Source organism: Neomonachus schauinslandi, chromosome 6 (genome assembly GCF_002201575.2).
Source record: "Neomonachus schauinslandi chromosome 6, ASM220157v2, whole genome shotgun sequence".
In the NCBI taxonomy this organism is placed as follows: domain Eukaryota; kingdom Metazoa; phylum Chordata; class Mammalia; order Carnivora; family Phocidae; genus Neomonachus; species Neomonachus schauinslandi.
Window position 1 is genome coordinate 46,306,677 of NC_058408.1, and position 26,744 is coordinate 46,333,420.

At 34.9% G+C, this 26,744-nt stretch overlaps 1 protein-coding gene across 4 annotated transcripts in view; it reads right to left on the reverse strand.

Moving 5' to 3' along the window:
* Nucleotides 1–26,744, reverse strand: part of TPR (translocated promoter region, nuclear basket protein) — a 71,420-nt gene that overhangs the window by 29,815 nt on the left and 14,861 nt on the right. For all 4 annotated transcript variants that reach the window (XM_021682792.1, XM_021682794.2, XM_021682795.2 and 1 more), the window contains 21 exons: nt 26,135–26,298; nt 25,356–25,489; nt 25,120–25,268; nt 23,768–23,930; nt 22,388–22,522; nt 21,443–21,583; nt 20,573–20,738; nt 19,182–19,348; nt 18,060–18,212; nt 17,559–17,675; nt 11,875–12,078; nt 11,587–11,771; nt 11,037–11,184; nt 7,244–7,381; nt 7,021–7,152; nt 5,874–6,004; nt 3,892–4,102; nt 2,542–2,685; nt 2,017–2,215; nt 685–890; nt 417–478 (listed from right to left, as the gene is read on the reverse strand). In XM_021682792.1, the coding sequence (XP_021538467.1) occupies nt 417–478; nt 685–890; nt 2,017–2,215; nt 2,542–2,685; nt 3,892–4,102; nt 5,874–6,004; nt 7,021–7,152; nt 7,244–7,381; nt 11,037–11,184; nt 11,587–11,771; nt 11,875–12,078; nt 17,559–17,675; nt 18,060–18,212; nt 19,182–19,348; nt 20,573–20,738; nt 21,443–21,583; nt 22,388–22,522; nt 23,768–23,930; nt 25,120–25,268; nt 25,356–25,489; nt 26,135–26,298 (3,249 nt within the window). The remainder of the gene's footprint in view (nt 1–416; nt 479–684; nt 891–2,016; nt 2,216–2,541; nt 2,686–3,891; nt 4,103–5,873; nt 6,005–7,020; nt 7,153–7,243; nt 7,382–11,036; nt 11,185–11,586; nt 11,772–11,874; nt 12,079–17,558; nt 17,676–18,059; nt 18,213–19,181; nt 19,349–20,572; nt 20,739–21,442; nt 21,584–22,387; nt 22,523–23,767; nt 23,931–25,119; nt 25,269–25,355; nt 25,490–26,134; nt 26,299–26,744) is intronic.

Consider the following 26,744-nt stretch of genomic DNA (forward strand, 5'->3'; position numbering starts at 1 on the left):
TCTTATTGAAGAAGTTTTGAATTTAAGCATTAAAAACTACGTAAGAAATGCTCTGTAATGGTGCTTCTTGACAATGTTAAATGTATTCAACTGTTGATGACTGAACTCAAGTCTTAGCCTTAAATTTGTTATCACATAACATCACAGAGAAAATCAGTAGCCTCTTAGAAGTCGAAAAGACGAAAGATACCTTGTTCTTTGTCACAAAACTCTACCTGATAGGACTGAAAGTATGCTAGAAACAAGAGTTCTGGAAAAAAGGGTTGGCAACTACATGGTGCAGCTTTGCACAGATAAACAGCTCTTTAGTACATATTTTTATGATATAGATTTGTTTTGTCCCCAAAGATCACTAACTCTTGCCTGACTTTAAAAGAAAAAATAGATTAACAAACTGTAAAAGAACTAAAACTCACATTCCTCTTTCACCAGAAGCTGGAGTTGTTTTCAATGTGATCTGTCTCTGCTGTTCTGGGACCTATAAAAGGAAAACTGTGGATTATTTTGCCTGCCCTACAAGAGTTCACTAAACAATGCCATCAAAATATTTTACTTTTATTAATTTTCTCTGTATACTTTGTTTAGCCAAAATTCACTGACGAAGGCTTCTAAGTCACCAGATACCTTCAAGTAATATGTACAAGGACAGAATGATTTGTTATTTACAGAGAATTAGCTAACCACCTTATTAGTAGGTTCTTGAGGCTCATCTCTCTGTTCAAGGTGTCTCTCTTGATGCTCTCGGAGTTCTCTTTCCAAGCGACTAATTCGACCTTCATACTGGGATTTAAGAGCAGTCATTCGAACATCCAATTCATCTTTCTGCTGATCTAAGGCTCCATTCCTTTGTTTAAGCTCCTCATTTTCTTTAGTTAGCTGATCTTTTACACCTAAAGAAGTAACCATGTGATTCTACTAATATTATAATCAAACACTGGAAGTAAAGAACATTTGTGCATTTCAATAGGTACACTAAGGTCGTTATCAGATTCTATTCCTGAGCTTTAACATCTACAATTAATTCTGATACACAATATATCTGAATAAGCAAAATTCTAAATATATCTGTATTACTCCAATATAAAATGTACTTACTGCAACATAAAAATATGTAACTTTCTCTAAGATCTCATAAAGGATATCCATAAAATGCAGTCCGAAGTCCTTTCACATGGCCTTTAGTATTTCAACGTATTATTAAAATACAAAGATATTATAAATTGCCAAAATTGCCAAATTTTCATTCCATATAATCTAAAGCACATACTAAAAAATAATTAGGTAAATTTTTTTTTAATGAAATAATTGCTAAAACACTGTATTACAGATCATTAAAAACTGCTTACAATAAAACTTAGCTGATTGGACATTTTATTTACCCACTCACTAAGCAGAAGAGCAAGCAAGGTGCAGTAAGGTCCAGAACACTGCAGCTCTGGGCCCTTAACAAACTGGGCATGATATTCTCCCTGAAGGGCTCGAGGGCCCGTCAGAGAATTGAGGCAAATAAAAATCACTGGGCTGGTAATATCCAATGATATATGTAGGAGTTTACAGAAGGCCTCTGAACAACACACTGCGGACCCAAAGGATCACCAACAGAAGGTACTAATAGTTACCCAACAAAGCAGGACAGCAGTACTTCCTATTACTAGCCAACAATTAGGAAAGACTTCATAAATAGGTGAGGGACACCCTCATCATTTGAAAATTCAAATTGCTTTAATTTTGTGTCTAATTAAATAAGCCTTATATATATATTTTAAGTAAGCTCCATGCCCAGTGTGGAGCCCAATGCAGGGCTCGAACTCACAATTGTGAGATCAAGAGTTGAGCCGAGATCAAGAGTCACTCAACCAACCGAGCCACCCAGGCATCCCACCCTAATATTTAAAGCACACACACAGAAATCACTTTATAGTATTTACTTATTTCTTTCCCATTTAATTTTAAGCCTGCATCAAATGGCCAACTTTCACTATCAAAGTTCAAACTTTAGCATATACAGAAATTTACCAGCTAAATGTGCTATCTTTGACTTTGCTGCTACTATGGCCTTTCTTGTTTTTTCTTCCTTTTCAGTTATCTGCTGTCGGAGCTGCTCCTCTTGTGTGGTTCTATCTTGAAGATCCTGACGAAGTCGTGAAAGCTCAGACTGAAGCTGCACAGTTTGTTCCTGTAGATTTCTGGCTTCTGCCTCTTTTTCAGATAATGTCTTTTAAAGAAAAGCAAAGTACTCACCATGTAATTCAATCAAATCAATATAAACTGTATGTCAGACAGAATTAAAATGTAACTTATTAATCTGCTTATTTAGATTAAATGGAAGTATAAATGTAAAATGGTGGTCAAACCACCATTAAAGTGGATACTACTATTTCTATACATGAGCCATTCATGTATAAAGGATAAATATACATAAAAAAGATTATATATTTCCATATGACAACAGAAAGAGTTAGTGTTTAACATATACTTCTTCAAGTATTTAACAAGCAAGGAATTAGGGACATACATTCTTCACTACTCTCACACTTATACCTTCTGCAGATTTTCTACTTGATTCTCTAGTGATTTTGCCTTTGTTTCAGCTTGATTGAGAGTTTCTTTGAGCTCCTGCATTTCCTGGACTGAGACATGCTGTTCCTGGTGGTCTCCAGAAGACTGAGCGGAGGTCTCCATGACCTAAGATGACAAAGCAGTAATAATATATACTTTCACATTTATACTTAGTAATTCCACGTCTAAAAGTTCATCTAAGGAAATAATTACAACTATGCAAAGAAATTTATCTTAAAGGGTATTCATAAATCAATTTTCTATGAAGTAACTCTACTGCCTGAAGGTAAGGTATTAGTTAAATAAGTTAGGGTTTTCCATACAATTGGATATCAATCATCTAATCAAAATGATGCTGCATTGTAGATGGATGTTTGACATGGTAATTATTTTCACAGTAATGAGTAAGGTGAAAAAGCAGGATACAAAAATACACAAATGATCTTATTTCTTTGGAAAAACACATTACACATATGTTAAGAAAAGCATACTATTAGTACTAATGAAGTGCTAATAGCAGTCAACACCAAGGGGTAAGACTTTTGGATTTTTAAAATATATTTTCTAATCTAACACGTGCTAAATATGTAAAATTAAGTCAACATACAAGCTTTTTACTTTTGAGAATTAATTCAGATTCAAAATGTAGTAAGAACTAAAAAATTCTTTTTGATAGGTGGTTAACGTACACTATTGATGTAACACTATAAATAAAGCCTGATTATAAAGAACTATCATTTTTTGATATACATAATTTTAATCAGCAGTGAGTTCCAAGAACAGGTTTGAAAAGGGACCATATCTAAGACTGGAAAACTGAACTAAAAATACCTAGCATTTACTAAAATTTCTTTATGAACTTAGACTGTAATTTGAGGCATATTAAAGAGCAAATCTTTTTTTTTTTTTTAATATTTTATTTATTTATTTGACAGAGAGAGAGACAGTGAGAGAGGGAACACAAGCAGGGGGAGTGGGAGAGGGAGAAGCAGGCTTCCTGCGGAGCAGGGAGCCCGATGTGGGGCTCAATCCCAGGACCCTGGGACCATGACCTGAGCCCAAGGTAGACGCTTAACGACTGAGCCACCCAGGTGCCCTAAAGAGCAAATCTTAAAACCAAATAAAGATATCAATATAAGCTTACACTTATGTTCACAACTTAAAGACCATTAATAAAAATTATAAAGAAATAAGACTTTGAGGAATCATTATATATGTATATAAATATGTATATAAACATGTTTATGTATATAAAAAAATTGTGTATGCCAAAAAATTACATATATATACACACACATATATATATAGAGAGAGAAAATTACTTCAAAATACCTTATCCTGTTGTGCTTTAAGTTCTTCATATTGAGTCTTGTATCTACGCCCAATCTTCTTGACTTGGGTAATAGTTTTGACTTTTTCTTGGATATCAATTATTTTGGCATCTAAGTCTTTTTGAATGGTTTCCTTTTCAGTTCTTACTTTATTTAAGTCTTCCTTTAGACTCTGGATTAAGTTCTGGTTGTTGGTCAAAGATGCATTTGATCTAAACAAACAAACAAATAAAAAAAATGGGGTAAAGGAGAAAGATAAATGAGACTTTTTTCAAATTTTAAAATCCTTTAATTTACATTACTGTATGCTTTAGTATGTTCGGTATTTTTTTTTAATTATTTATTTATTTATTATTTTTTAAAGATTTTATTTATTTGACAGAGACACCGCGAGAGAGGGAACACAAGCAGGGGGAGTAGGAGAGGGAGAAGCAGGCTTCCCGCAGACCAGGGAGCCCGACGTGGGGCTCCATCCCAGGACCCTGGGATCATGACCTGAGCCGAAGGCAGATGCTTAACAACTGAGCCACCCAGGCACCCCTTTGTTTGGTATTTTGAAATCCTAAAACACACACTCCAAAAGATAATTCCTTAAATTATGAATCTGTGGTCCTTTAGAAAGACTTTATTTGCTTATTATAAAGGCATACATGCCCATTTTGGAGAAGAGAAAACCTGAGCTACCAGTGGCTAAGTGACATGCACAACTTACAAATTACACAGTAATCAAATGTTAGTAACACAGATTTTAATCTACTTCTGCCTGATATCAAAATCTACACTCTTTCTATCATACTGGGTGTTGAGTAAGTAAGTTAGGCTTTGTAGTCCACATGTAGTCTTTTTCACATGTTCTTCCTTTTTTACAATGTTCTTCCTTTTACAATTTAAAAATGTGAAAATCTTTCTTAGTTTACAGGCTGTGCAAAAACAGGCATGTAGGTTATAGTCTGCCAACCCCTGTATTTTATCATAAACTGAATTTGAGGTCAGATAACCTGAATTAAGAGTATGGGTTTAACATCTACTAACTGTGACCCTGGGTACCTTTCTGAATCTTAGTTTCCTCATCTTTGAAATTAGGTATTAATCTCTCCTACTCAAAATGCCAGACTGTTATAAAAAAAAAAGAGAATATAGATGAGAAAAATCTGTAAGCTGTCAAGTTTTATAGAAGTGGGGACGGACATAAACAAATGACATAAAAACTTTAAGAAGGTAAATCAGAAACATTAATTTTAATATTAAATGTCTTAACTTTATTTTTTAAAGCAAGCAGACTCCTGGCTGAGTGTGGAGCCCGATGCAGGGTTCAATCTCATGACCCCGGGACCATGACCCCGAGATCATGACCTGAGCTGAAATCAAGAGTCAGATGCTTAACCAACTGAGCCATCCAGGCGCCCCTAATTCTTAACTCTCAAAGGGTAACAGTTCACTATAAGTTCATTTAAAGAAATTCCTTTTTTTTTTTTAAAGATTATTTATTTGAGAGAGAAAGAGAGAGAGCAGGGAGGAGGGGCAGAGGGGAAGCAGACTCCCAGCTGAGTAGGTGAGTAGGGAGCCTGATGAGGGCCTTGATCCCAGGACCCCGAGATCATGACCTGAGCCAAAGGCAGACACTTACCTGACTGACCCACCCAGACGCCCCCATTTAAAAAAATTTCTAATTTAAAAACTTCTGTTATTACACACTTTCAAAATACTCATAAATATACATTAACCAAAAGAAGAGAAACCTACTTGCAAAAGTTATTTTGACTTAGAAACAGTTTAAAACCAAAGGTATAGATTTTTAAAAAGTAATAATCATATATAAAGGCATAAAATTAAATTGGGAAAGCCACATGTAAGGGCTCCAGCATGTTTCTTTCTTTCTGAACTCAGGAAGCACTCCTTGGAGAGTCAATATATTAAGAGTAGAAATAAACTTGCTTAAGAATTCATATACTAATATACAATTTAAGGCTTCTTTCCATTTACCTTGCAATTTCAGCTTTAAGCCTCCCAATTTCTTCAGTCAACTGCTGAATTCGCTTAGTATGAACTTCCTTTTCAGAAAGGAGCTTCCGATATTCTTCTGTATCTGGATCTTTCTGTTGACTTACTAGATGCTAGAGTAGCAAAATGCATAGTATGGTTTTATAGGTTTTATGAAACTAATGTGCTATAAAACTAATGTGCTAATAAAACAACACCATTATCTAATTACGTTTACATAAAATGTCTTATATACGTGGTGATCAAGCACCAAACTACAAAATAAGATTAAAGCTTTGGTTTGTTTAGCTAAAAAGCCTAGCCAAAATGGAAAAGAGAAATAAAGTAAATGTCATTATGCAGTATTCTTCCACAACTGCAAACAAATATTTCAAAATAGTTACAAAGGAGCCAAATAAAAGAATCCAAAGAAATTATAAGCTTTTAATATTAAATATCTACTTTCACTAAAGTGACATTTATAAGGAAAAAAATGTCTATAAATCATTACAATCGAAACAAAAATATGAAGATAATCCTAAATGTAACTGAGTTCCATTAGCCAGGGAAAAGAGCAGCAAAATTTAAGAAATATATCTAGATTTGGGAAGATCACCCTCCTTTCTTGATTTTTCAGATTGCTTGTGTGAAAAAATAGGAATAAATGGGCTCTAAAATTCAACAACCCTATACAGATAATAACAGTTACCATTCTAGACCATTTCCTAGGTGCCAGGTGACTGCTTTACATTTATTAAATTTTTTTGTAAAATGAAAAGTGGCATTATGTCTTTATTTTTACAAATGAGAAAAAGAGGTTCAGAAAGATTAAGGAGCTCTCACAAATCACGTAACTAATATCTGGCAAGGCAGATTTCCAAGCTTTTGTTTCAATCTAGAGCTGGAGTTTCTAACCATGTTAAATGGTTTTGTCTCCCCAAAGTTTCCAGTGAACAAGTCTTTTTAAAGTGCTTCAAAAGACTAGACAAATCCATTTTACTATGCACAAAAATATTTTAGAAATAAAGGAAAAGCACAAATTTGGAATTTAAGGAAGTTAGCCATTTCTTAAAAAAATCAAGTATTTTTATCTTCTTAAATGTTGCCCTATTATTTAATAATCAATGTTTCCACGTTTAATTGCATTTACCTGGTTCCGTGCTTTCCAACGTTTGACATCTTCTTCTAGTAACTTCTTTTCTGCTTGCAACATACCGCTTTTCTCACTCAGCTCAGCATTTGCTTCTTGTAAGGGTAAAATATCTAACTCCAGTTTCCTTACCTGAAAATAGTGTCAGTATTTTTTTAACATCTGATGTAAAAACTCTATTATTATTAAAAAGGACTCTATTCTTGATTAGTAAGTTCCAAACCTTTGCTTGCATCTGCTGTAGATCCTGTTCCAGTCTCTCTTTCTCTTCTCTTAGCATCTTATTGGTCTCCATCACTACATTCATTGTTTCAGTTTTCTTCATCAGTTCTTCATGCTGGGCCATTGTTTTTGCAGTTACCTAAAGATTTCAAACACATGTGTACACCAACATCCAACATTAGGTGAAGACCTATCTTTTCCTACCAGTCCTAATCTTCCTTACAAAAAGTAAAAAAGATTTGAATGTCAGCTTTTAAAATGGAAATTTTTGGAAGTTTTACATGTTTCTTTTTCTACGATGCAAGCTAACTACAAAGAGTTTAAACAAATCCAAGAAATTACAGAGATGAAAGTGAAAAGATACTACAAATGCCACCAATAAATAATCAGTACTAACACTGGGTAAAAACATTAATCCAGATCTCTATTAAACTTTATCTATTCTTTTTCTTGGTATACTGAATTTATTAATAGTTTTAAAATGATGTGATTTTGTCCTCAGTCCCCTCCCCCTTGTTCAGGAATTCTTCATTCATTCAGTTGTTTCATCACTTCGGTTGTGAGCAATTTTACTGAGTATTTGTTCAATTGTGAGGAACTTCTTTTCTGTTCTCACTGGGTGTAATTATCCATCGTTTACACATTACTTTATTCCCTCACCATTTTTAAAGCTATGGCTCAGGCCAAAGGACAAAGTTACAGCAATGAATCAAAAAGAGAAACCACAGGCCCTCCTCACCATTCGACTGAAGCAGTCTTCATTTTCCATAATAGTAAATTTTCTAGATACGTCTTGTAGACCTCAAAGTACTAGAAAGGAAGTTCCAATTCAAAGGCAATTTAACTTAAAATACTGTAAATGATATTAATTTTTTGTCCATTTGAAATATATGCTATGCTGTAACAAATCATCCTGTCAAGTGTAACCACTGTCCACAAAGCCGAATTTCTGGGATCAGGAAAGTGTATTTAAATTGAGTCCCATCATAACCAGTGGGGCACATCTAACTCAACTGTGAAAAGACACATCACACAATCACCCTGCTGCTGATTATGCGGCCTAGGGTCTCTGCCTTGTCCCCTCTTCCTTCCCTTGCTTCCCTGCCTCTCTCTCTCCCTACAACAGCCTTCCAGCTTGGGGTGGCTTGCTAGGGTAGGTGTGAAGGTTTCAGGTCACAGACTGTGGGACTACTGCTGGGTGTGTGTGCGTGATTTCTTTTTTTAGGTCTTAAATAATGCCCTCCCCCACAAAGCCACTGTCCTTTCTTCACTTTCCACTACCACCCTTGGCCAAAGCACAGATTGTAAACCCCTCTGAAATTAGCCTTTGGTGAGGAATTCAGGGCTTTGCCTATATCTTCTCCCCCCACCTTGATCGAGGGGTGTTGCTTTTTCCTTCCTCCTCCTCAAGTGCCTTTGTGTGTCATCACTACTCAACACTTTCCATGACACTTCCTTGCTTTGGCCAGAAGCCATCAGGTAAGGTTGGAAAGTCTCTGACTTCCCTTGTTTAGTTTTGGAACCACATTTACTCCCTCTCCACCGGCCTGGGAATGAATACTGGGTCCTCAGCCCTGCCACCCTCTGCTGCCATCGTCAGCTGATGCGGTTCTTTAGCTCAAGTTTTGATAAAGTGAAAAGAACTGTCACCAGGGGTACTCAGACCTGCCAGCTCTCAAAGTTCTTGGTGGTTAAACTTGGAGAAAGGCCACAGAAGAACCCTGTAAGCACACATGTGCCCTCTGAATGAGCCATTTTCTTTTCCTGTAATTGCTTTTGCTTTTAAAAATTGAAGTTTTTAACAGAGTCAGAGTTCTCATTTGGTCATCCTTGTAATCCATTTGAATCTAGTTTGGAATCTGACAACTAGAACAAAAAGAACCTTGAGTTCGATGCATACTTTGGTTTTGGTGCTGCTGCTTCTCATGGTCCTCAGCAGGGATTAAGAAAGAACTCAGTGATTACAGCACATCCCTAAAATTGGTGGGCCTGATTTTCTGGCAAATTGCTGCTTTTTTCCATTTTTCTGTTCAGGACAAGTAAATGCCGAGATGAAGATGCATACTGAAATAAAAGCGATTCACTGTATTCTAAGGTTTTTTTTTTTTCTTTTTAATTTAATGTTTATTTTTTATTTTATTTTTTTTTAAGATTCTACCCATTTGAGAGAGAGAGCATGAGAGGGGGGAGGGTCAGAGAGAGAGGCAGACTCCCTGCTGAGCAGGGAGCCCGACGTGGGACTCGATCCCGGGACTCCAGGATCATGACCTGAGCCGAAGGCAGTCGCCCAACCAACTGAGCCACCCAGGCGCCCTAATTTAATGTTTATTAAGACCACCTTTTAAAGCAGCAACTATCAAGTCTGAAAAGCAATCATGTTTCCATTAATCTTTTTCTGGGGGGAAACCTTAGTTCTAAGGATTTAACATCCTGTAAGTAAAGCTGAACATAACAGAATTGCATAAGCAGCCTTTTTATTGACAGACTACTGCCTACTTTTAATGTAATAAAAAAAAAAGTATGTGTTAAAAAAAAAGTTATGGCTCAGCATTGCCAACCTACACTGTTCATGCTTAGGTATTATTTTTTTTTCAAAGATTTTTAGAGAGAAAGAGCATGCATGTGCAAGTGGTGGGAAGGGCAAGAGAGGGAGGGAGAGAGAGAAGCGGACTCCCCACTGAGCCTGACATGGGGCTCAATCCCAGGACCCTGAGATCATGACCTGAGCTGAAATCAAGAGTTGGTCACTTAACTGACTGAACCACCCAGGCACCTCTTGCTTGGGTATTACTTTTGATATAATGTGTGTTACTTTTTCCTCTTCTGATTTTAGGTAGGAGTTGGTTTTCCCCTCTGACTTTGTCGGTTGGGCATTTTCTATAAAGTATTATTTGCCTGAAGGAACATTGAGAGAATATGCAATCTTTTTAAAAACGCTGATTCTGCTTTTTCCTCCAAATGTTAATGGTACAGAATTGGAGGGTCTGTTTATTTCCATGACGAGATGTTTGAATTGGATTATTTTCTCAAGATGTAATTCTAAAACTTTTCATTTCTGTATGAAAACAGAAATCCCATAAATCTACTCACTTTCCCCTGGGTTTCAATGGTTTTTCTCTAGCAGCCATTCCAACTACCTACCAGTTAAAAGACAATAAATGACTCAAGGTCTTAATTTCCTTCCTTCCAGATGTTAAGTTATATTACTGCATAGCCTCAGAATGAGGGCATTGCAATTATAAGCTTTTGGGTGGTGTGTGGGTTAAGGAGTTGAGCTTGTGCTGTGACCATCCATTCATTAGAGCATCTTCTTTTCCTTTTCTGGTTGATAGTTTTGACTATTTTTTACCCCCTTGCTGAGGAAGAAGTATTCTGTAGCAGTTTCTATCTATAACTCTACCCAAGAATAACTACTCAAACGTATATGTGACAACTATAATAAAAAGATAACTGAAATTTATTAAGTACTCACTATGCACCAGTTTCTAAATGCTTCATGCACTTTAACTCACTTAATCCTTATTATTATCATCCCAATATTACAGATGAGGAAATTTAAGAGCAGGGAAATTAATATACCCAAGACACACATCTAATGGTATGAAGCAGGAATTTAAAACCAGGCAGTCTGATTACCATTAATCTTTTACCATTATGCTGTATCACTGCCATAATAATGTTTTAATAGTTTATGAGTTTGGGAAAAATGCTTATTTCAAATTAAACGTTATGTCCTAAGAAACAAAAATGAGCTCTCTTTTAACAACTTCTTTCTTAAAGCTTAGGATACATACCTGGACTTTCTCTCTTTCAGCATTTAGACTATCCTGCAGTTCCTGCAGTTCTCTTTCTAAAAGTTCAACTCTTTGTCGATAACGCAGACTCTCAACCTGAGCCACCTCAAACCTGGTTTCAGCAATTTCTTTTTCTCGTCGTATAAATCTACAAGAACACGTAAGATTTTATTTGAATAAAAAAAATGCCAACAACACAGCACTTCAAAACTTGGATAATTTTTAAGATGACAAAAACCACTAATAACGTTTATATCTTTTAATTAATAAATAATAATGAGGATTTTTTAAGATTATAAACAGTGGCTTTAAAAATGTGCATCTTTAAAATAATCAAAAGGCATTTAGTTTTTCAAAGAATCCACTTAAGTTCTTACCATCAGATTCAATTTAGTCATTTCTTTAACTTGGCCTATGTCTAAATGTCAAAATGAGCTTTATAAGTAAATAGCACACAACCCCCACTTCCCTAATTTACGCGTTTATAGTTGCATTACACAGTTGTTGGTATACCACAGAAATGAAGCATTAAGAATATTATTAGATTTACCTGAGAATTTCTAAAATTTGTTCTTGAGATTTTCCTTCCTCACTGAGAGATACATTCAAGGGACCTTGTACACCTTCCTTTACAGAGGCAACAACCTTGTCACTTAATTTTTCAATCTGATCATGAAGTAATCTGTTTTGTTTCTCTAGATCTTCACAGCGAGACATACACTTGGAAACTTCATCCTATAAACAACAGTCTATCATAATAGCAGACTTTCCACTGTACATTTAAAAACCCCAAACCTTTAAATTCTCTAGAACATTCTATCATGATGTACAATAATACCTTTAACATTCTCTCTCTTTCCTCCCAAGATGCTTTACATTCCAATAACTGTGATTCTGCTTTCTGGGTTGTTTCTTCCAAATGCTGACGGACTGATGCCATTTTGGAAACCTGTTCCTTGGCAGCTTGTAGAGCTTCAACATCAGCAGCATGTAGCATCAATTCTCTCTCATACTTATTCTGAGCTTCCACAGCTATTTTAGCCTGTAAGAAATTATTCCCCATTGATACAAGATTAAAAACTCATAAGGCTAGTCAGTATTTTCTGAAAAGATGCACGTTATATTATTTATAATAACAAAAGACAACCTAAATGTACCAAAATAGGAGAATAATTACAAGTTATGCTGTATCTATTTAATGAAATATATGCTGCTTACAAGAGACCCATTTTAGACCTAAAGACATCTGCAGATTAAAGGGAGGGGATGGAGAAACATTTATCATGCACATGGAAGTCAAAAGAAAGCCGAAGTAGCAATACTTGTATCAGACAAAATAGATGTTAAACCAAAGACTATAACAAGAGATAAAGATGGGCACTGTATCATAATAAAGGGGACTATCCAACAAGAAAATCTAACAATTGTAAATATTTATGCCCCCAACATGGGAGCACCCAAATATATAAAACAATTAATAACAAACATAAAGGAACGCATTGATGATAATGCAATAATAGTAGGGAACTTTAACACCCCACTTACATCAATGGACAGATCATCGAAGCAGAAAATCAATAAGGAAACAATGGCTTAGAATGAAACACTGGACCAGATGACTTAACAGATATATTTGGAACATTTCATCCTAAAGCAGCAGAATACACATTCTTTTTGAGTGCACATGGGACATTCTACAGAACAGATCACATGCTAGGTCACAAGTCAGGCCTAGACAAGTACAAATAGACTGAAATCATACCATGCATATTTTCCAACCACAACACCATGAAACTTGAAACCAGAAAAAATGTGGAAAGACCACAAATACACAGAGGTTAAAGAGCATACTACTAAAGAAAGAATGGGTCAACCAGGAAATTAAAGAAATTTAAAAATACATGGAAACAAGTAAAAATGAAAATACGATGGTCCAAAATCTTTGGGAGGCAGCAAAAGCGGTCCTAAGAGGGAAGTATATAGCAATACAGGCCTACCTCAAGAAGCAAGAAAAATCTCAAATATGCAATCTAACCTTATACCTAAAGAAGCTAGAAAAAGAACAACAAATGCAGCCTAAAGCCAGCAGAAGAAGGGAAATAATAAAGATTAGAGCAGAAATAAATCACATAGAAAGAAAAAAAAAAAACAGTAGAACAGATCAATGGAAGAACTGGTTCTTTAAAAAAATTAATAAAATTAATAAACCCCTACCCAGATTTATCAAAAAGAAAAGAGAAAGGACCCAAATAAATAAAATCACGAATGTGAGAGGAGAGATCACAACCAACACCACAGAAATACAAACAACTGTAAGAGAATATTATGAAAAATTATATGCCAACAAATTGGGCAATGTGGAAGAAATGGATGCATTCCTAGAGACACATAAACTACCAAAACTGAAAACAGGAAGAAACAGAAGAGTTGAACAGACCCATAACCACCAAAGAAATTGAATGAGTAATCAAAAATCTCTGAACAAACAAAAGTCCAGGGCCAGATGGCTTCCAGGGGAATTCTACCACACATTTAAAGAAGAGTGAGTATCTATTCTTCTCAAACTATTCCAAAAAAAATAGAAATGGAAGGAAAACATCCAAATTCATTCTATGAGGCCAGCATTACCCTCATTCCAAAACCAAAGACCCCACTAAAAAGGAGAATTACAGGCTAACACCCTGATGAACATGGATGCAAAAATTCTCAACAAAATCTTAGCAAATTGAATCCAACAGTACATTAAAAGAGTTATTCACTCTTAATCTCAGGAAACTAACTAAGGGTTGCTGGAGTGGTGGGGGGTGAGAGGGACGGGGTGGCTGGGTGATAGACATCGGGGAGGGTATGTGAATGCTGTGAATTGTGTAAGACTGTTGAATCACAGACCTGCACCTCTGAAACAAATAGTACATTATATGTAAAAAAAAAAAAAAAAAGAAGAAGAAGAAGATAGTAGGAAGGGGGGGAAATCGTATGCGGAGACGAACCATGAAAGACTATGGACTCTGAGAAACAAACTGAGGGTTCTAGAGGGGAGGGGGTGGGGGGATGGGTTAGCCTGGTGATGGGTATTAAAGAGGGCACGTACTGAATGGAGCACTGGGTGTTATACGCAAACAATGAATCATGGAATACTACATCAAAAATTAATGATGTAATGTACGGTGATGAACATAACATAATAAAATAAAACTTAAAAAAAAAAAAGAACCATTCACCACGATCAAGTGGGATTTATTCCTGGGCGGCAGTGGTGGTTCAATCTTGCAAATCAATCAACATGATACACCACATTAATAAAAGAAAGGATAAGAACCGTATGAACCTCTCAATAGATGTGGAAAAAACATTTGATAAAGTACGACATCCATTCATAAAAACCCTCAACAAAGTAAGGATGGAGGGAACATACCTCAATATAATAAAGACCATATATGAAAACCAACAGCTAATATCATCCTCAATAGGGAAAAACTGACAGCTTTTCCTCTATGGTCAGGAACAAGACAAGGATGTCCACTCTCACCACTGTGAGAAGTGGAAGTCCTAGCCTCAGCAATCAAACAACAAAAAGAAATAAAAGGCATCCAAAGAGGCAAGGAAGGAGTCAAAATTTCAACTATTTGCAGATGACATGATACTTACAGAAAACCGAAGACTCCAACAAAAAATTGCTAGAACTGATACATGAATTCAGTAAAGTCACAGGACACAAAATGAATGTACAGAAATCTGTTGCATTTCTATACACCAATAATGAAGCAACAGAAAGAGAAATCAAGGAATCAATCGCATTTACAATTGCACCAAAAACCGTAAGACACCTAGGAATAAACCTAACCAAAGAGGTAAAAGATCTGTACTCTAAAAACTATACAATACTGATGAAAGAAATTAAAGATGACACAAAAAAATAGGAAGATATTTCATACTCATGGATTGGAAGAACAAATACTGTTAAAATGTCTATCCTACCCAAAGCAATGTATACATTTAATGCAATCCCTATTTTTCAGAGAGCTAGAACCATTTTTCAGAGAGCTAGAACAACCAACCCTAAAATTTGTATGGAACCACAAAAGATCCCGAATAGCCAAAGCAATCTTGAAAAAGAAAAGCAAAGCTGGATGCATCACAATTCCAGATTTCAAGTTATATTACAAGTTGTAGTCACCAAGACAGTATGATACTGGCACAAAAACAAATAGATCAATGGAACAGAACAGAGAACCCAGGAGTGAACCCACAACTATTATATGGTCAATTAATCTTCAACAAAGCAGGAAAGAATATCTTATGGAAAAAGTCTCTTCAACAAATGATGTTGGGAAAATTGGACAGCCACACATGCAGAAGAATGCAACTGGACCACTTTCTTACACCATACACAAAAATAAACTCAAAATGGTTTAAAGACCTAAATGTGAGACAGGAGCCATCAAAATCCTCAAGGAGAACATAGGCAGTAACCTCTCTGACATTGGCTGTAGCAACTTCTTACTAGATATGTCTCCAGAGACAACAGAAACAAAAGCAAAAATAAACTTTTGTGACTTTTTCAAAATAAAAAGCTTCTGCACAGCAAAACAAACAATAGAACTAAAAGGCAACCTACGGAATGGGAGAAGATATTTGCAAATGACATATCTGATAAAGATTAGTATCCAAAATATGTAAAGAACATACCAAATTCAACACCCAAAAACCAATTAATTCAGTTAAAAATGGGCTTAAGACATAACAGATGTTTTTCCAAGACAGAGAGATGGCTAACAGACACATGAGAAGATTCTCAACCTCACTAATCATCAGGGAAATACAAATCAAAATTACAACGAAGTATTACCTCACGCTTGTCAGAATGGCTAAAATGAACAATACACGAAACAACAGATGTTGGCAAGGATGTGGAGAAAGGGGAACCCTCTTACGCTGTTGGTGGCAATGCAAGCTGGTGCACCTACTCTGGAAAACAGTATGGAGGTTCCTCAAAAAGTTAAAAATAGAGGGGCGCCTGGGTGGCTCAGTCGTTAAGCGTCTGCCTTCGGCTCAGGTCATGATCCCAGGGTCCTGGGATCGAGCCCCGCATCGGGCTCCCTGCTCAGCAGGAAGCCTGCTTCTCCTTCTCCCACTCCCCCTGCTTGTGTTCCCTCTCTTGCTGTCTCTCTTTCTGTGTCAAATAAGTAAATAAAATCTTAAAAGAAAAAAAAAAGGCTAAAAATAGAACTACCCTATGATCCAGCAACTGTACTACTAGGAATTTTCCAAAGGATAAAAAAATACTGATTCGAAGGGACACTTGCACAACCCCAATGTTTATAGCAACATTATGAATAATACCCAAATTATGGAAAAAGTCCAAATGTCCACTGACTGATGAAGGGATAAAGAAGGTGTGGTGTATATATACAATGGAATATTACTCAGCCATAAAAAAGAATGAGATTTCACTATTTGCAATGACGTGGGTGGCGCTACAAAGTATTGTGCTAAGCAAAACAAGTTGGAGAAAGACAAATACCGTATGATCTCAATCATGCGTGGACTTAAAGGAAAAAAACAAATGAACATGGGGCAAAAGAGAGGCAAACCAAGTAACAGACTCTTAACTAGAGAGAACAAACTGAGGGTTATTGGAGGGAAGTTTGGTGGGGGGATAGGTTAAATAGGTGATGGGGATGAAGGAGGGCACTTGTGAAGAGCACTGGGTGTTGTATCTAAGTGATAAACCACGAAATTCTACACCTGAAAATAGTATTACATTGTATGTTAACTAACGAATTTTTAAAAAATTGGAGAAAAACAACAACCCCCACTCCCAAAACAAAGAAGAAATATTAAAGAACTATTCAAAATGAAACTTATGAAGACTATGGAGCAATTTGGAGGAGGCTTTATGAAATAAAGGCTAAGTATAACTCAGGTATGTAAAAATACATGTGTACACATGCATACAAACTTAAAGTCAACAAAAGGAAATGATAATTTATTTTAATATTGCATTAGATATATTCATTTTAATTCCCAATATTTGGCAATAAGCGAAGGATAATTCATTTTTGTCTAATTACTTTGAAGTATCTTCCCCTGTATTCAATTTTTAAAGTAATCTTCGTACGTACACGTACTATGTACAAGTAAGCAATAAATGTGACCATTTTGCACCAAAAAAAAAAAAATTGTCACGAAATGGTTATTCATATATCACCCAACTTAAAAATGAGAACATTATTAATCTCCTTACTTGTATTCCTTTCCCATTCTATTTCAGTTTTATTCTCACTCGTATTTTTATATTTTTTCCCCATTTGTGAAGATTGATTTGTAAATGGTTATCGCACTATTTACTTTTAGCCTTCACATACACTTTTCAGCTGATCTTAGTCCAAGTTCCACAACAGTGTAAATAACTTTGCATTTCTGTAAGGTTCACCCAAATCTATTAATAATATGCTCCAAGAACTGTTCCCTAGGATCAAATCTCATTTCTCAATAACTGGCTACAAGATCAACACTTACCTGTTCCTGACAGTCACGTCTGGCTTGCTGTTCATTACTCAAAGCTGTGCTTGCTCTCTGAAGAGCTTCTTGTACTTCGTTCTGAACACTGTTGAGTGTTTTCTTTAACTCAGATAACTAAGCCAGAAGAACAACATTAAAACCAGAGTTAACTGCAAACTAATTTTTTGGTAAAGACAGATTTTAAATATCCAACTAGCCCAAAGGGACTTCTTACTAAATTTAAAAGATAACTTGATGTTATCTGCACACACTTTGAAGGTCTATATTCACTTTAATACCAGTCAATGCTCAGGCAGAGGCTTCTAAAAAGCAGCACTGAGAACTACTACCATAAAGTAGTCTAAAATCCTCAAAAGAAAACATCTACAGACCTAAAGAGCAGAGTAACACATGAAACTATGGTTAAATTTGTGTTCAATCAGTATCTGCTGAGATATTAATGAGCTATTCAAATCCTTACACACATAGAAGACTGATAAGGTTAATAAACCAATTTACCTGTTGTTCCATGCTCTCTATGGCTTTTCTCTTATCATCCTGAAGTTCCTGTTTTTCCTTCTCTACTTCCATCAACTTCTTTTCCAACTGTGTCTGAAACTCAGCTGACTCTTTTAAACGAACTTCAATATTCTTACGTACTTCTTCTGTGACCTTTACCATCATCCAAATAATAGGATATAAAAATTATATACATTTAAAGTTACACAATTAGTTTCTCTAGGTCTAAACTAAATTTGAAAAGTATTAAAAATTCACATTTGCCTTGTATTAAAAAAAAATCCATCAATGCTGATCAAAGAGTTTAAAAACATTTAAAATCTTAAGCTACCTCTTAACTTGGCTACTAGCCATTTTTCTTTTGAAGTGAAATTTCCAGTTCCCCATTTCTCTCTCAATCCTCATATCCACTTGCTGCCAAATCTGTCCATTCTACCACTGAAAGGTTTTTTCCCCACATATCTTGATTTTCATGACACCAAGCACAAAAGGATCTTTTAAAACTGTGGCCCTAGACTATTGCTATAGTCACTAAAAAAAACTCTATCCTCCAATCTACTACACTTTAATTAAAACAAATTCTGATTTTAACATGTTGGAAAAAAATCAAAAGCTCTCTAATAATCTAACAGAATATAATTTGACATTCAAAACCTTTCACATTTGGTTCTTGGTACATTTATAATTCTATTTCTCATTATTTCATTTCACAAAGTGAATACACTAGCCAACCTGTTCTCATCTGAAGTCTTTTTTACTTGGCTGAGGGTTCTTACTATATGGAATTACCTTCTACCTTTGACTATCCAAATGATACTTTTCTTTAAAGACTGAAAAAATGCCATCTCTCTCGTGAAGTCATGCAGGAGATAAATAACCTTACTTCCCTCCCATTCACACCAACATTTGATCTGTACCTTTTTTACAGCAATTATACTCTCCTTTGTTTTATGAATTTTGTGGGTTTTATCTGGCTTATTAGACTTAAGTACTTTTAAGGTGTAAGAGGTAAACACAATGATGTCACCTGAACTCACATTTACTAGAGTGCTTACACACAGCAAGCTCCCAATTAAAAAAAAAAGTTAAGTGCATTCAAATTGAATTTAAAATTGTATATACCTGTTTTTCCTTGTTAAGAGATTCTTCTAAACTAGTAACCATTGCTCGATACTGTTCCACATTACTAGTACTTGTTTTAAGTCTCTCCTTCAAATCATTAACCTGCTCTTCTGCCTGCCTTAGCTGACTCAGAAGATCATCCACATCTTCTTTGTTGGTAGGCTGACCTAAAAGATTTAAGAGCTTTCTTAAAATTAACATTTTAAATGACATTAGAGATGACTATTATCTAACAATTTGTGAAATCAGGATTAAGGCTCAAATGTAGAAGTACTTATCTAAAAAGTATACTTCATCCCATGCTAAATGCCAAAACAAAAACAGGCATTTTGTTAGATACTGTTATTTCTTCTTCAAAATATCAAATATTTGAAATCTGTTATTACAAATATTACAAAGATCTTTAAAAAGAAGAATACTAAATATTTGTACTAAACTGAGGGAGCTACTTGAAGATACTACCAGGTTCTTAATTTATTATTTAAACACTGCTTACTCTAAAACACTAAATCTTAAATCATTCAATTCAATTTTCATCCTAAAATCCATGGGAAAGGAAGAAATTGCATATTGAAAAGGATGTTTTCTTATCATTTTTCTGTAAGAAAGCACTACTGACTACTGAAAAACTATATAACCACTATATCTTTATGTATCATATACACATATATACATAAACACATACATACCTATTATATCATTTTTTAAAGGTTACCTGGACTGAAGGCTTTGCATCTGAAATGGTGTATTCATAGAGAAGCATAATGAAACAAATCTTTTACCTAAGGCTATCAATGAACAATGATTATGACTATTACTCTAAAAGAGACCAAACAAATCAATTATTTCTGTAAGTGAGCAGAGTTGTAGCAAGGGAGAGTTGAAAATTCAAGTATTAACTCTCCTCAAAGGAAACATTTTAAAGTATCAATAAATGGTTTCAACAACTGGAAAACTAGAGCATACCTTGGTCAGGTGCCATACAGAAGTATTCTGAATCTTCTGAGTCTGCAAATTTATTAATTTAAGCCTAAAACCAAGCTTTACTATATGAAGAATAAGAAGGTTTTTTTTCTCTTTTGCTATTATCCGCAAAGAATAGGCTATTTATTTACAAGATAGGTTATCAGCCTAAAAATGTACTTTACTGGGGCACCTGGGTGGCTGTCGGTTGAGCATCTCCTTCGGCTCAGGTCATGATCCCAGGGTCCCGGGATGAAGCCCCAAGTCATGCTCCCTGCTCAACAGTCTGCTTCTCCCTCCCCCTCTCCCCCCTGCTCATGCTTGCTTGCTCGCTCTCTAACTTGCTCTCTCTCAAATAAATAAAATCTTAAAAAAAAAAAAAGGGAAAAAAAGTACTTTACTATCAGTCTACTTAATTATTGATTTACCTTTACCAGTTCTCTGTGAGGACTGAGAAGCAAGCTGGACTTCCATATTACTGAGGTGCTGTTTCAATGTACCAATTTCCTTCTGAGCATTTTTTAGTAGTTCTTTTGTGTTAAGATGAAGATTTGTCTCAGTATCCAGCTGTCTCTTTGTATCTAAAAGTTGAACCTAAAAAGAAAAATACATTAATCCTGTGAACGCTATCTTTAGGTTCTTAAGTAACTAGAGGTTCACATTATTTTTTTATAATACTTTAAACTCTGACCCAGATAGAGTAACAGAAACCAGATCTGAATAACAGAAACCAGATCTGAAATAACTGGAAAAAAAAAAAAAGTCATCAGTGCATACATGTGACATTACCCTAGGCAGGGTTAAGAATCATCCAAAGAGACTGGAGTGAAGAGTGTCTGGTGTTCATAGAGAGTCAGGAATAATGCCCAGCAGCCAGACTGAAAACACAATTCACTGGACACTGGGACTGAAAACACTTATAATTCATTGGACACTGGGATTAGTATTCAGGAAGATCTCACCTTAATAGTGGGGAATAATTAGTTATAGACTGAGCATTGTTTTGGGAAACTAATAAATCATAAAAAGCAAGAGAATCAAACTATTTTCAATTATTGCATCCCAGAACAAAACCCAGGATTTACAAGAATATAAAAATATCTAGCACCTAATAGGATAAAATTCACAATGTATGGCACCCAACCAAAAATTACTAGGCACACAAAGAGGCAAGAAAAACTTAACAGCTTGAAAGAAGTCTCTTCAAAACCATGTTTCAACAGGAGATGGCGGTGTACCTACATACCAGCTTCATTTCTGGAAATAAACAATTTACAGAAATTCATAATACGACTCACATCTAGATTTCTAGTAAGTGTATGCCTTTGTTCCACCTCATTTTCCAGCTTCTTCTTTAGATGAGATATCTCATGTTCCAGTTTTTCAATCTGGTTATTAAGCCTTTGTTTGGTTTCTGTTTCAGATCGCTCTAATATTCCCTAAGGTAAAAAAAGATTTTTGGTTATGCTTAAGAAAAAAGTTAAAAAAGCAATACAAAGAAAATTAAAGGCTACAGAGGATTACAGGATTACAACCTATTTCTTAAAGAAGTTAAAATCTAGAATATTTACCAAGAATCTTTTGACATTTTTCATATTACAATATTTATTTAGGGGTCCTGGGTGGTTCAGTCAGTTAAGCATCTGCCTTCGGCTCAGGTCATGATCCCAGAGTCCTGGGATTGAGCCCTGCATAGGACTCCCTGCTCAGCAGGAAGTCTGCTTCTCCCTCTGCTCCTCACCCTGCTCTTGTGCTCCCTGCTCCCTCTCTCTCTCTCAAATAAATAAATAAAATCTTTAAAAATATATATCTATTTATATTTTTATATATATCTATTTATATTTTATATCTATTTATATATTTATATTATATATCTATTTATATATCTATTTAGATATATATAAACATATATCTAAAGAAAAAAGAAACATATTACAAGAGTCATTCAAATTTCCTGAAATTTTAAAAGAATTAATCTTATAAACAATTAAACTGCACAGGACTCTGTAAATATAGATCTGAGGATGAAAACTGCCAAATGCATAGTTTCAATCATTTCTGTTTCAAGGTTTTATTTAGAATATTGACATGTCCTAAAATAAACCTCAAAACTCAATTATCATCATTATGTGTGACAAAAGTGACAGAAAAATTTTCTAATTAAGAACCCAAGAGGATACAATGTTAAAACTACTAAATTTAACTTCGAAAATTTTTTTCTACGGGTGTTTTTGTCTGTTTACCTGAATCGTCTGCAGATTAGTCAGCAGCAAGTTTTGCCCTCTTTGTTCAGCTAATAAAGATTCTCTCTGCTGAGAAAGACGGACTTCTGACAATTTAAGCATTTCCTTTTCCTTTTTCAAGTTTTCTGCTCTTACCTTGAGGCAAATACAAGTAAAAGAAAAAAATGCTGCAAACTAATGTGTCAAATGCAGTAACACCATTATAAAATTAAAATGACACTTCATTACTATGTATTTCTTAATGCTAATTAGAGATGAGGACATCTCTTCATTATATAAGGATTTAGAACTCTTTGAAGTTTCATGTGTTGAAATATGAAGCAAAAGTTATTAGGAATATCAACAGATCAAAGGAAAAAATCTTGCAATTACCACATTTATGATTTCTCTGCTCTTAACAAATCAGATTTTAGAACAAGCAAAAAAAAAAATCTAAAACATGAGAGTAAAAGAAACAAAACTGCAAAATTTTGCTATAGTCACACCTACATACTACTAAATTACCGAAGTTTTAGCATCCAAACTTGGTTTCTAAGTATCTGAGAGTGCCAAATGATTTATCTCAGCTTTTTTTTTTTCCTCATAAAGAGTACAATTTGATCCTCAGATTTGGGAGGCTGCTCTGAAAATCAATATCCTCAAAGTATTCACATTTACATAATATATCATAAATAAGCAATCATAAAACTTACTCCACCAGTTTGAAAAAGTGATGCCTCCATTCCCCACAAATGTGTGAGTACGTAACAATGAAAGAATGTAGCCAATAGAATAAGAACACCTAAGTTTAAGTCCCAACCAACCAAATCTTTCATGACTATCCTAAACAGGACACTTAACTTTCGAGTGTTTCTCCAAGGTAAAATGGGGGACAACTGCACCTTGTTCACAAGTAATGATCAAAAAGTTGTAACTTTATAAAAAAGTAAAACATTATATAAAATTCATTAAGAATCCAGTATTTAATTGAAAGTATTGTCAATTTCTAACAGGCATTTGTATTCATGTTGAAATTCAGAAATATAATTTAATGCTAAATTTTTATACTGTCTTTTATCAGAAATGAGCAAGAATGAATGAAATATTCATTTGTCTTTGTTGTAACTGGAGAAACAGTGACTTACAAATTTAATATGAAATGGAAGACTTGTAAGGAAATCTTAATCCAAAAAAGCCAAACTCTTCCCAGGTTAGTTTGGACAGAAACAACCACCGGATTGATGCACAACTGGATATTTGGAAACTATGTAATAAGGACTTCAAATCCACAAACCTCTCAAACATCTGTATCACGTCAACCAGTAAAATCAAAGTAATAACTAAAAAACAAATGTCAAATGCAATTTATAATGCAAGTCAGAGGAGGGAAATTGGTCTCACTTCCGCAACAGCTAGCTTTTCATTTGCTCCTCTCAAATCCTGCGTCATCGTATTGATGATCTGTTCCTGCTTTTGAGTTGTTGCAGTGAGTTTCTGATTTCTCTCATGTAGGGATGTGATTTCTCGACGATATCCTTCAACATTATCTTGTAACATTTCATAACTTATGAGAGAAAAATAATTCTATAAGCAACTGAAATACTATATCCTAGGTCAGTGCCTTAAGGAACTTCACAACAGCTTAATTTCACATGAATAATAATATGGGGGCGCCTGTGTGGCTCAGTCTGTTAAGCGTCTGCCTTCGGCTCAGGTCATGATCCCAGGGTCCTGGGATTGAGCCCCGCATAGGGCTCCCTCCTCAGCAGGGAGTCTGCTTCTCCCTCCATTCATGCTTGGTCTCTCACTTTCTCTAATAAATAAAATCTTTGAAGAAAAAATTTTAAAAAACCAATGTGAAAAAAGTAGTTTGTATAATAATGTAAAATCTTCAACTCCAAATTTAATAGTTAAATTTAAATTCTAAATAAGCTTTAAATTCTACTTTCATGTTGAATTAACTTTTTAAGCTAGTTCATTTGTAAGAACTTTAATCACATTCAAAACAATGCCAATATAATGTTGATATATCAAACATCCACCATGATACGGTATGCAATTTAAGGTATTTATGCATGGTTAAGAGAGAGAGTTTTTCAGATCCTTTAGCCTCTATAATTCTTCCTAATTTCTTACGTGCTTGAAAGCTTACAGAATGGTTGGCTACAGCTATCAGCATAGGGGGAAAAAAAAAGTGCTTTTACCTGGGGTATCAAATTGTTGGACTGTATGGAGGAAAACTACCTGCCATATCCTGATAAAAACACAGTTTTTTATCATGTAGTATACACAGGAATAAATTTTGTCCTAACCCACTAAACTAATAACTATAAAATGAGATTTACTGTTATTCCTTTATAAATGACCAAGAAAGTGAATTTTCCCAAAATAATCTAGCACTTGCTTCTCTTCTAGAGAAGGCTGAATGAAATTTGTTCATATACCTCTCATTCTCTGATGCATTTATAAATAATTAAGTCCTACAGAAACAACACATCCTTCAATCTGAGGAAGGAAAAGTAGCAACATTCCTCACATCAACTTCAACTTTCTAAATAAATATCTGGACTCCTGAGGAATGCCCAAGAGAATCATAAACCAATATTAAGAAAATGAACCCCCACAGCTTCTCACCCTAGAGTATGGTCCACAAATAAGTAACACTCTTGCAAATTAATCCTTGAATTTGATTCATTTGAATACTGAAGTTTAGACTATTTAGACTATTAATTTTTGAACAACAGAAAATTTACCGTTTAGAAGCAAAGTCTAGTTGTGTAGAAATTTTGGTGTTTTGTGATCGCAAATCTGTAATTTGATCCTGAAGTTTCTCAAGCTGCTCATTTTGTATTTTTTCATTATCTGCCTTTTCTTTTTTGTAATTCTCAAAAATTTCCTGCAACTGAATATTGGAGAAATTATTAAAAGATGACAACCTGTGTTCTCAAAGAACCTAACCCAAGATAAAGGTGTAATTATGTGGTTTCACCTGTTTAAGGGCAGCCTTGGCTTCTATGGCCTCTGCAGATTCAATTACAGGTACTGGAGCAGGAGTGGAAGCAGTCTGGGATGTACTTGAACGTTTTGGAGTTGATGCAAGAGAAATATCATCTAAGCTTGAAGCTTCAGAAATGTAAGAAGAATGATATAACATTTCTTATTACAAGTATCACTACCAAAATAAACAAGTTAGACTTATTTAAATGAAATGATAAGATTGTAGAGATTATGAGAGAAGAAATCTACTAAATAACCTATTAAAATTATTTTTGGTTTTTGGTTAGAGACAATATTTGCAGATGAAATGTTAAAACAAAATTTAACTAAAAGGCCATGGAGATATAATGTACAGCATGGGAGTATGATCAGTGATACTGTGATAACTCTGTATGGTGACAGAGGGCAACCAGACTTATCGTGGGAGTCATTTCATATTGTATGGAAATGTCAAACCGTCATGAGGCACACCTGAAACTAATAGCATATTGCATGTCAATTATACTTAAAAATACATAAACACAGTAATTCATGGACTCGAAGATACACATTTTTCAACAATGGCCAGCATTTCTTCTTAGTCATTCCTAAATAACTATGGTTTAGACTTGGTGATGTTATGATCAATCATATATGGTAGTTAAATCTGTAGTTACCATTCAGTGGAGTGGACAGTGCTTATGATGTTGCAAAATCTACTCTATAATATACATTTAAAAAATATTTCCCAAAATTACTTAAAATTTTTTAGGATAATATATAAAAACCTACCTTGTAAAGGAATGGCAACTCCTGTTGTTTGTGACAACAAAATGCGGTACATGTCACGCTGACGAACTATGGAATCAACAAGCTGCATTTGATGTTGTCGTGACTCACGGAGTTGTTCTAATTCAGTGAGGGCATTCTCAAGTTTTAGCTGAAGCTCAGCAATTCTGCAGAAAAAGAAATCAGTCTATTGCACATGACTGAGATTGAGAGGCAGTTATAATTTCAAACTATAAACTAATAAACATTTTACCATCTATCATATTAAGCATATTTTTGTCTCTCTTATCCTTTCTTTCTTCTGCTGGCATTTTAAGAACCACTTTTAAAATCTTCACCATACAGGACTCAGGTACTTACCAAAGTCATCTGAAAAATCTATTTGCAAAAATCAAACCAGTTCCACTCAGTCCAAACCCCAGTCTTAAGACTTTTATAGCCATTGCTCTTTCTCTAGCACCAAACACTTTTTTGGAAAAATTTCGTTACTCTGCTTGAATAATCCTACATTATCTTCTCCCCAAAGTCTGGTCTGTTCCCTTAAACCCAGGCTAGGTCCTCATCTCTACACTCCCACTGATAGGCTTCTATCCATTACAGCACTAATCACATG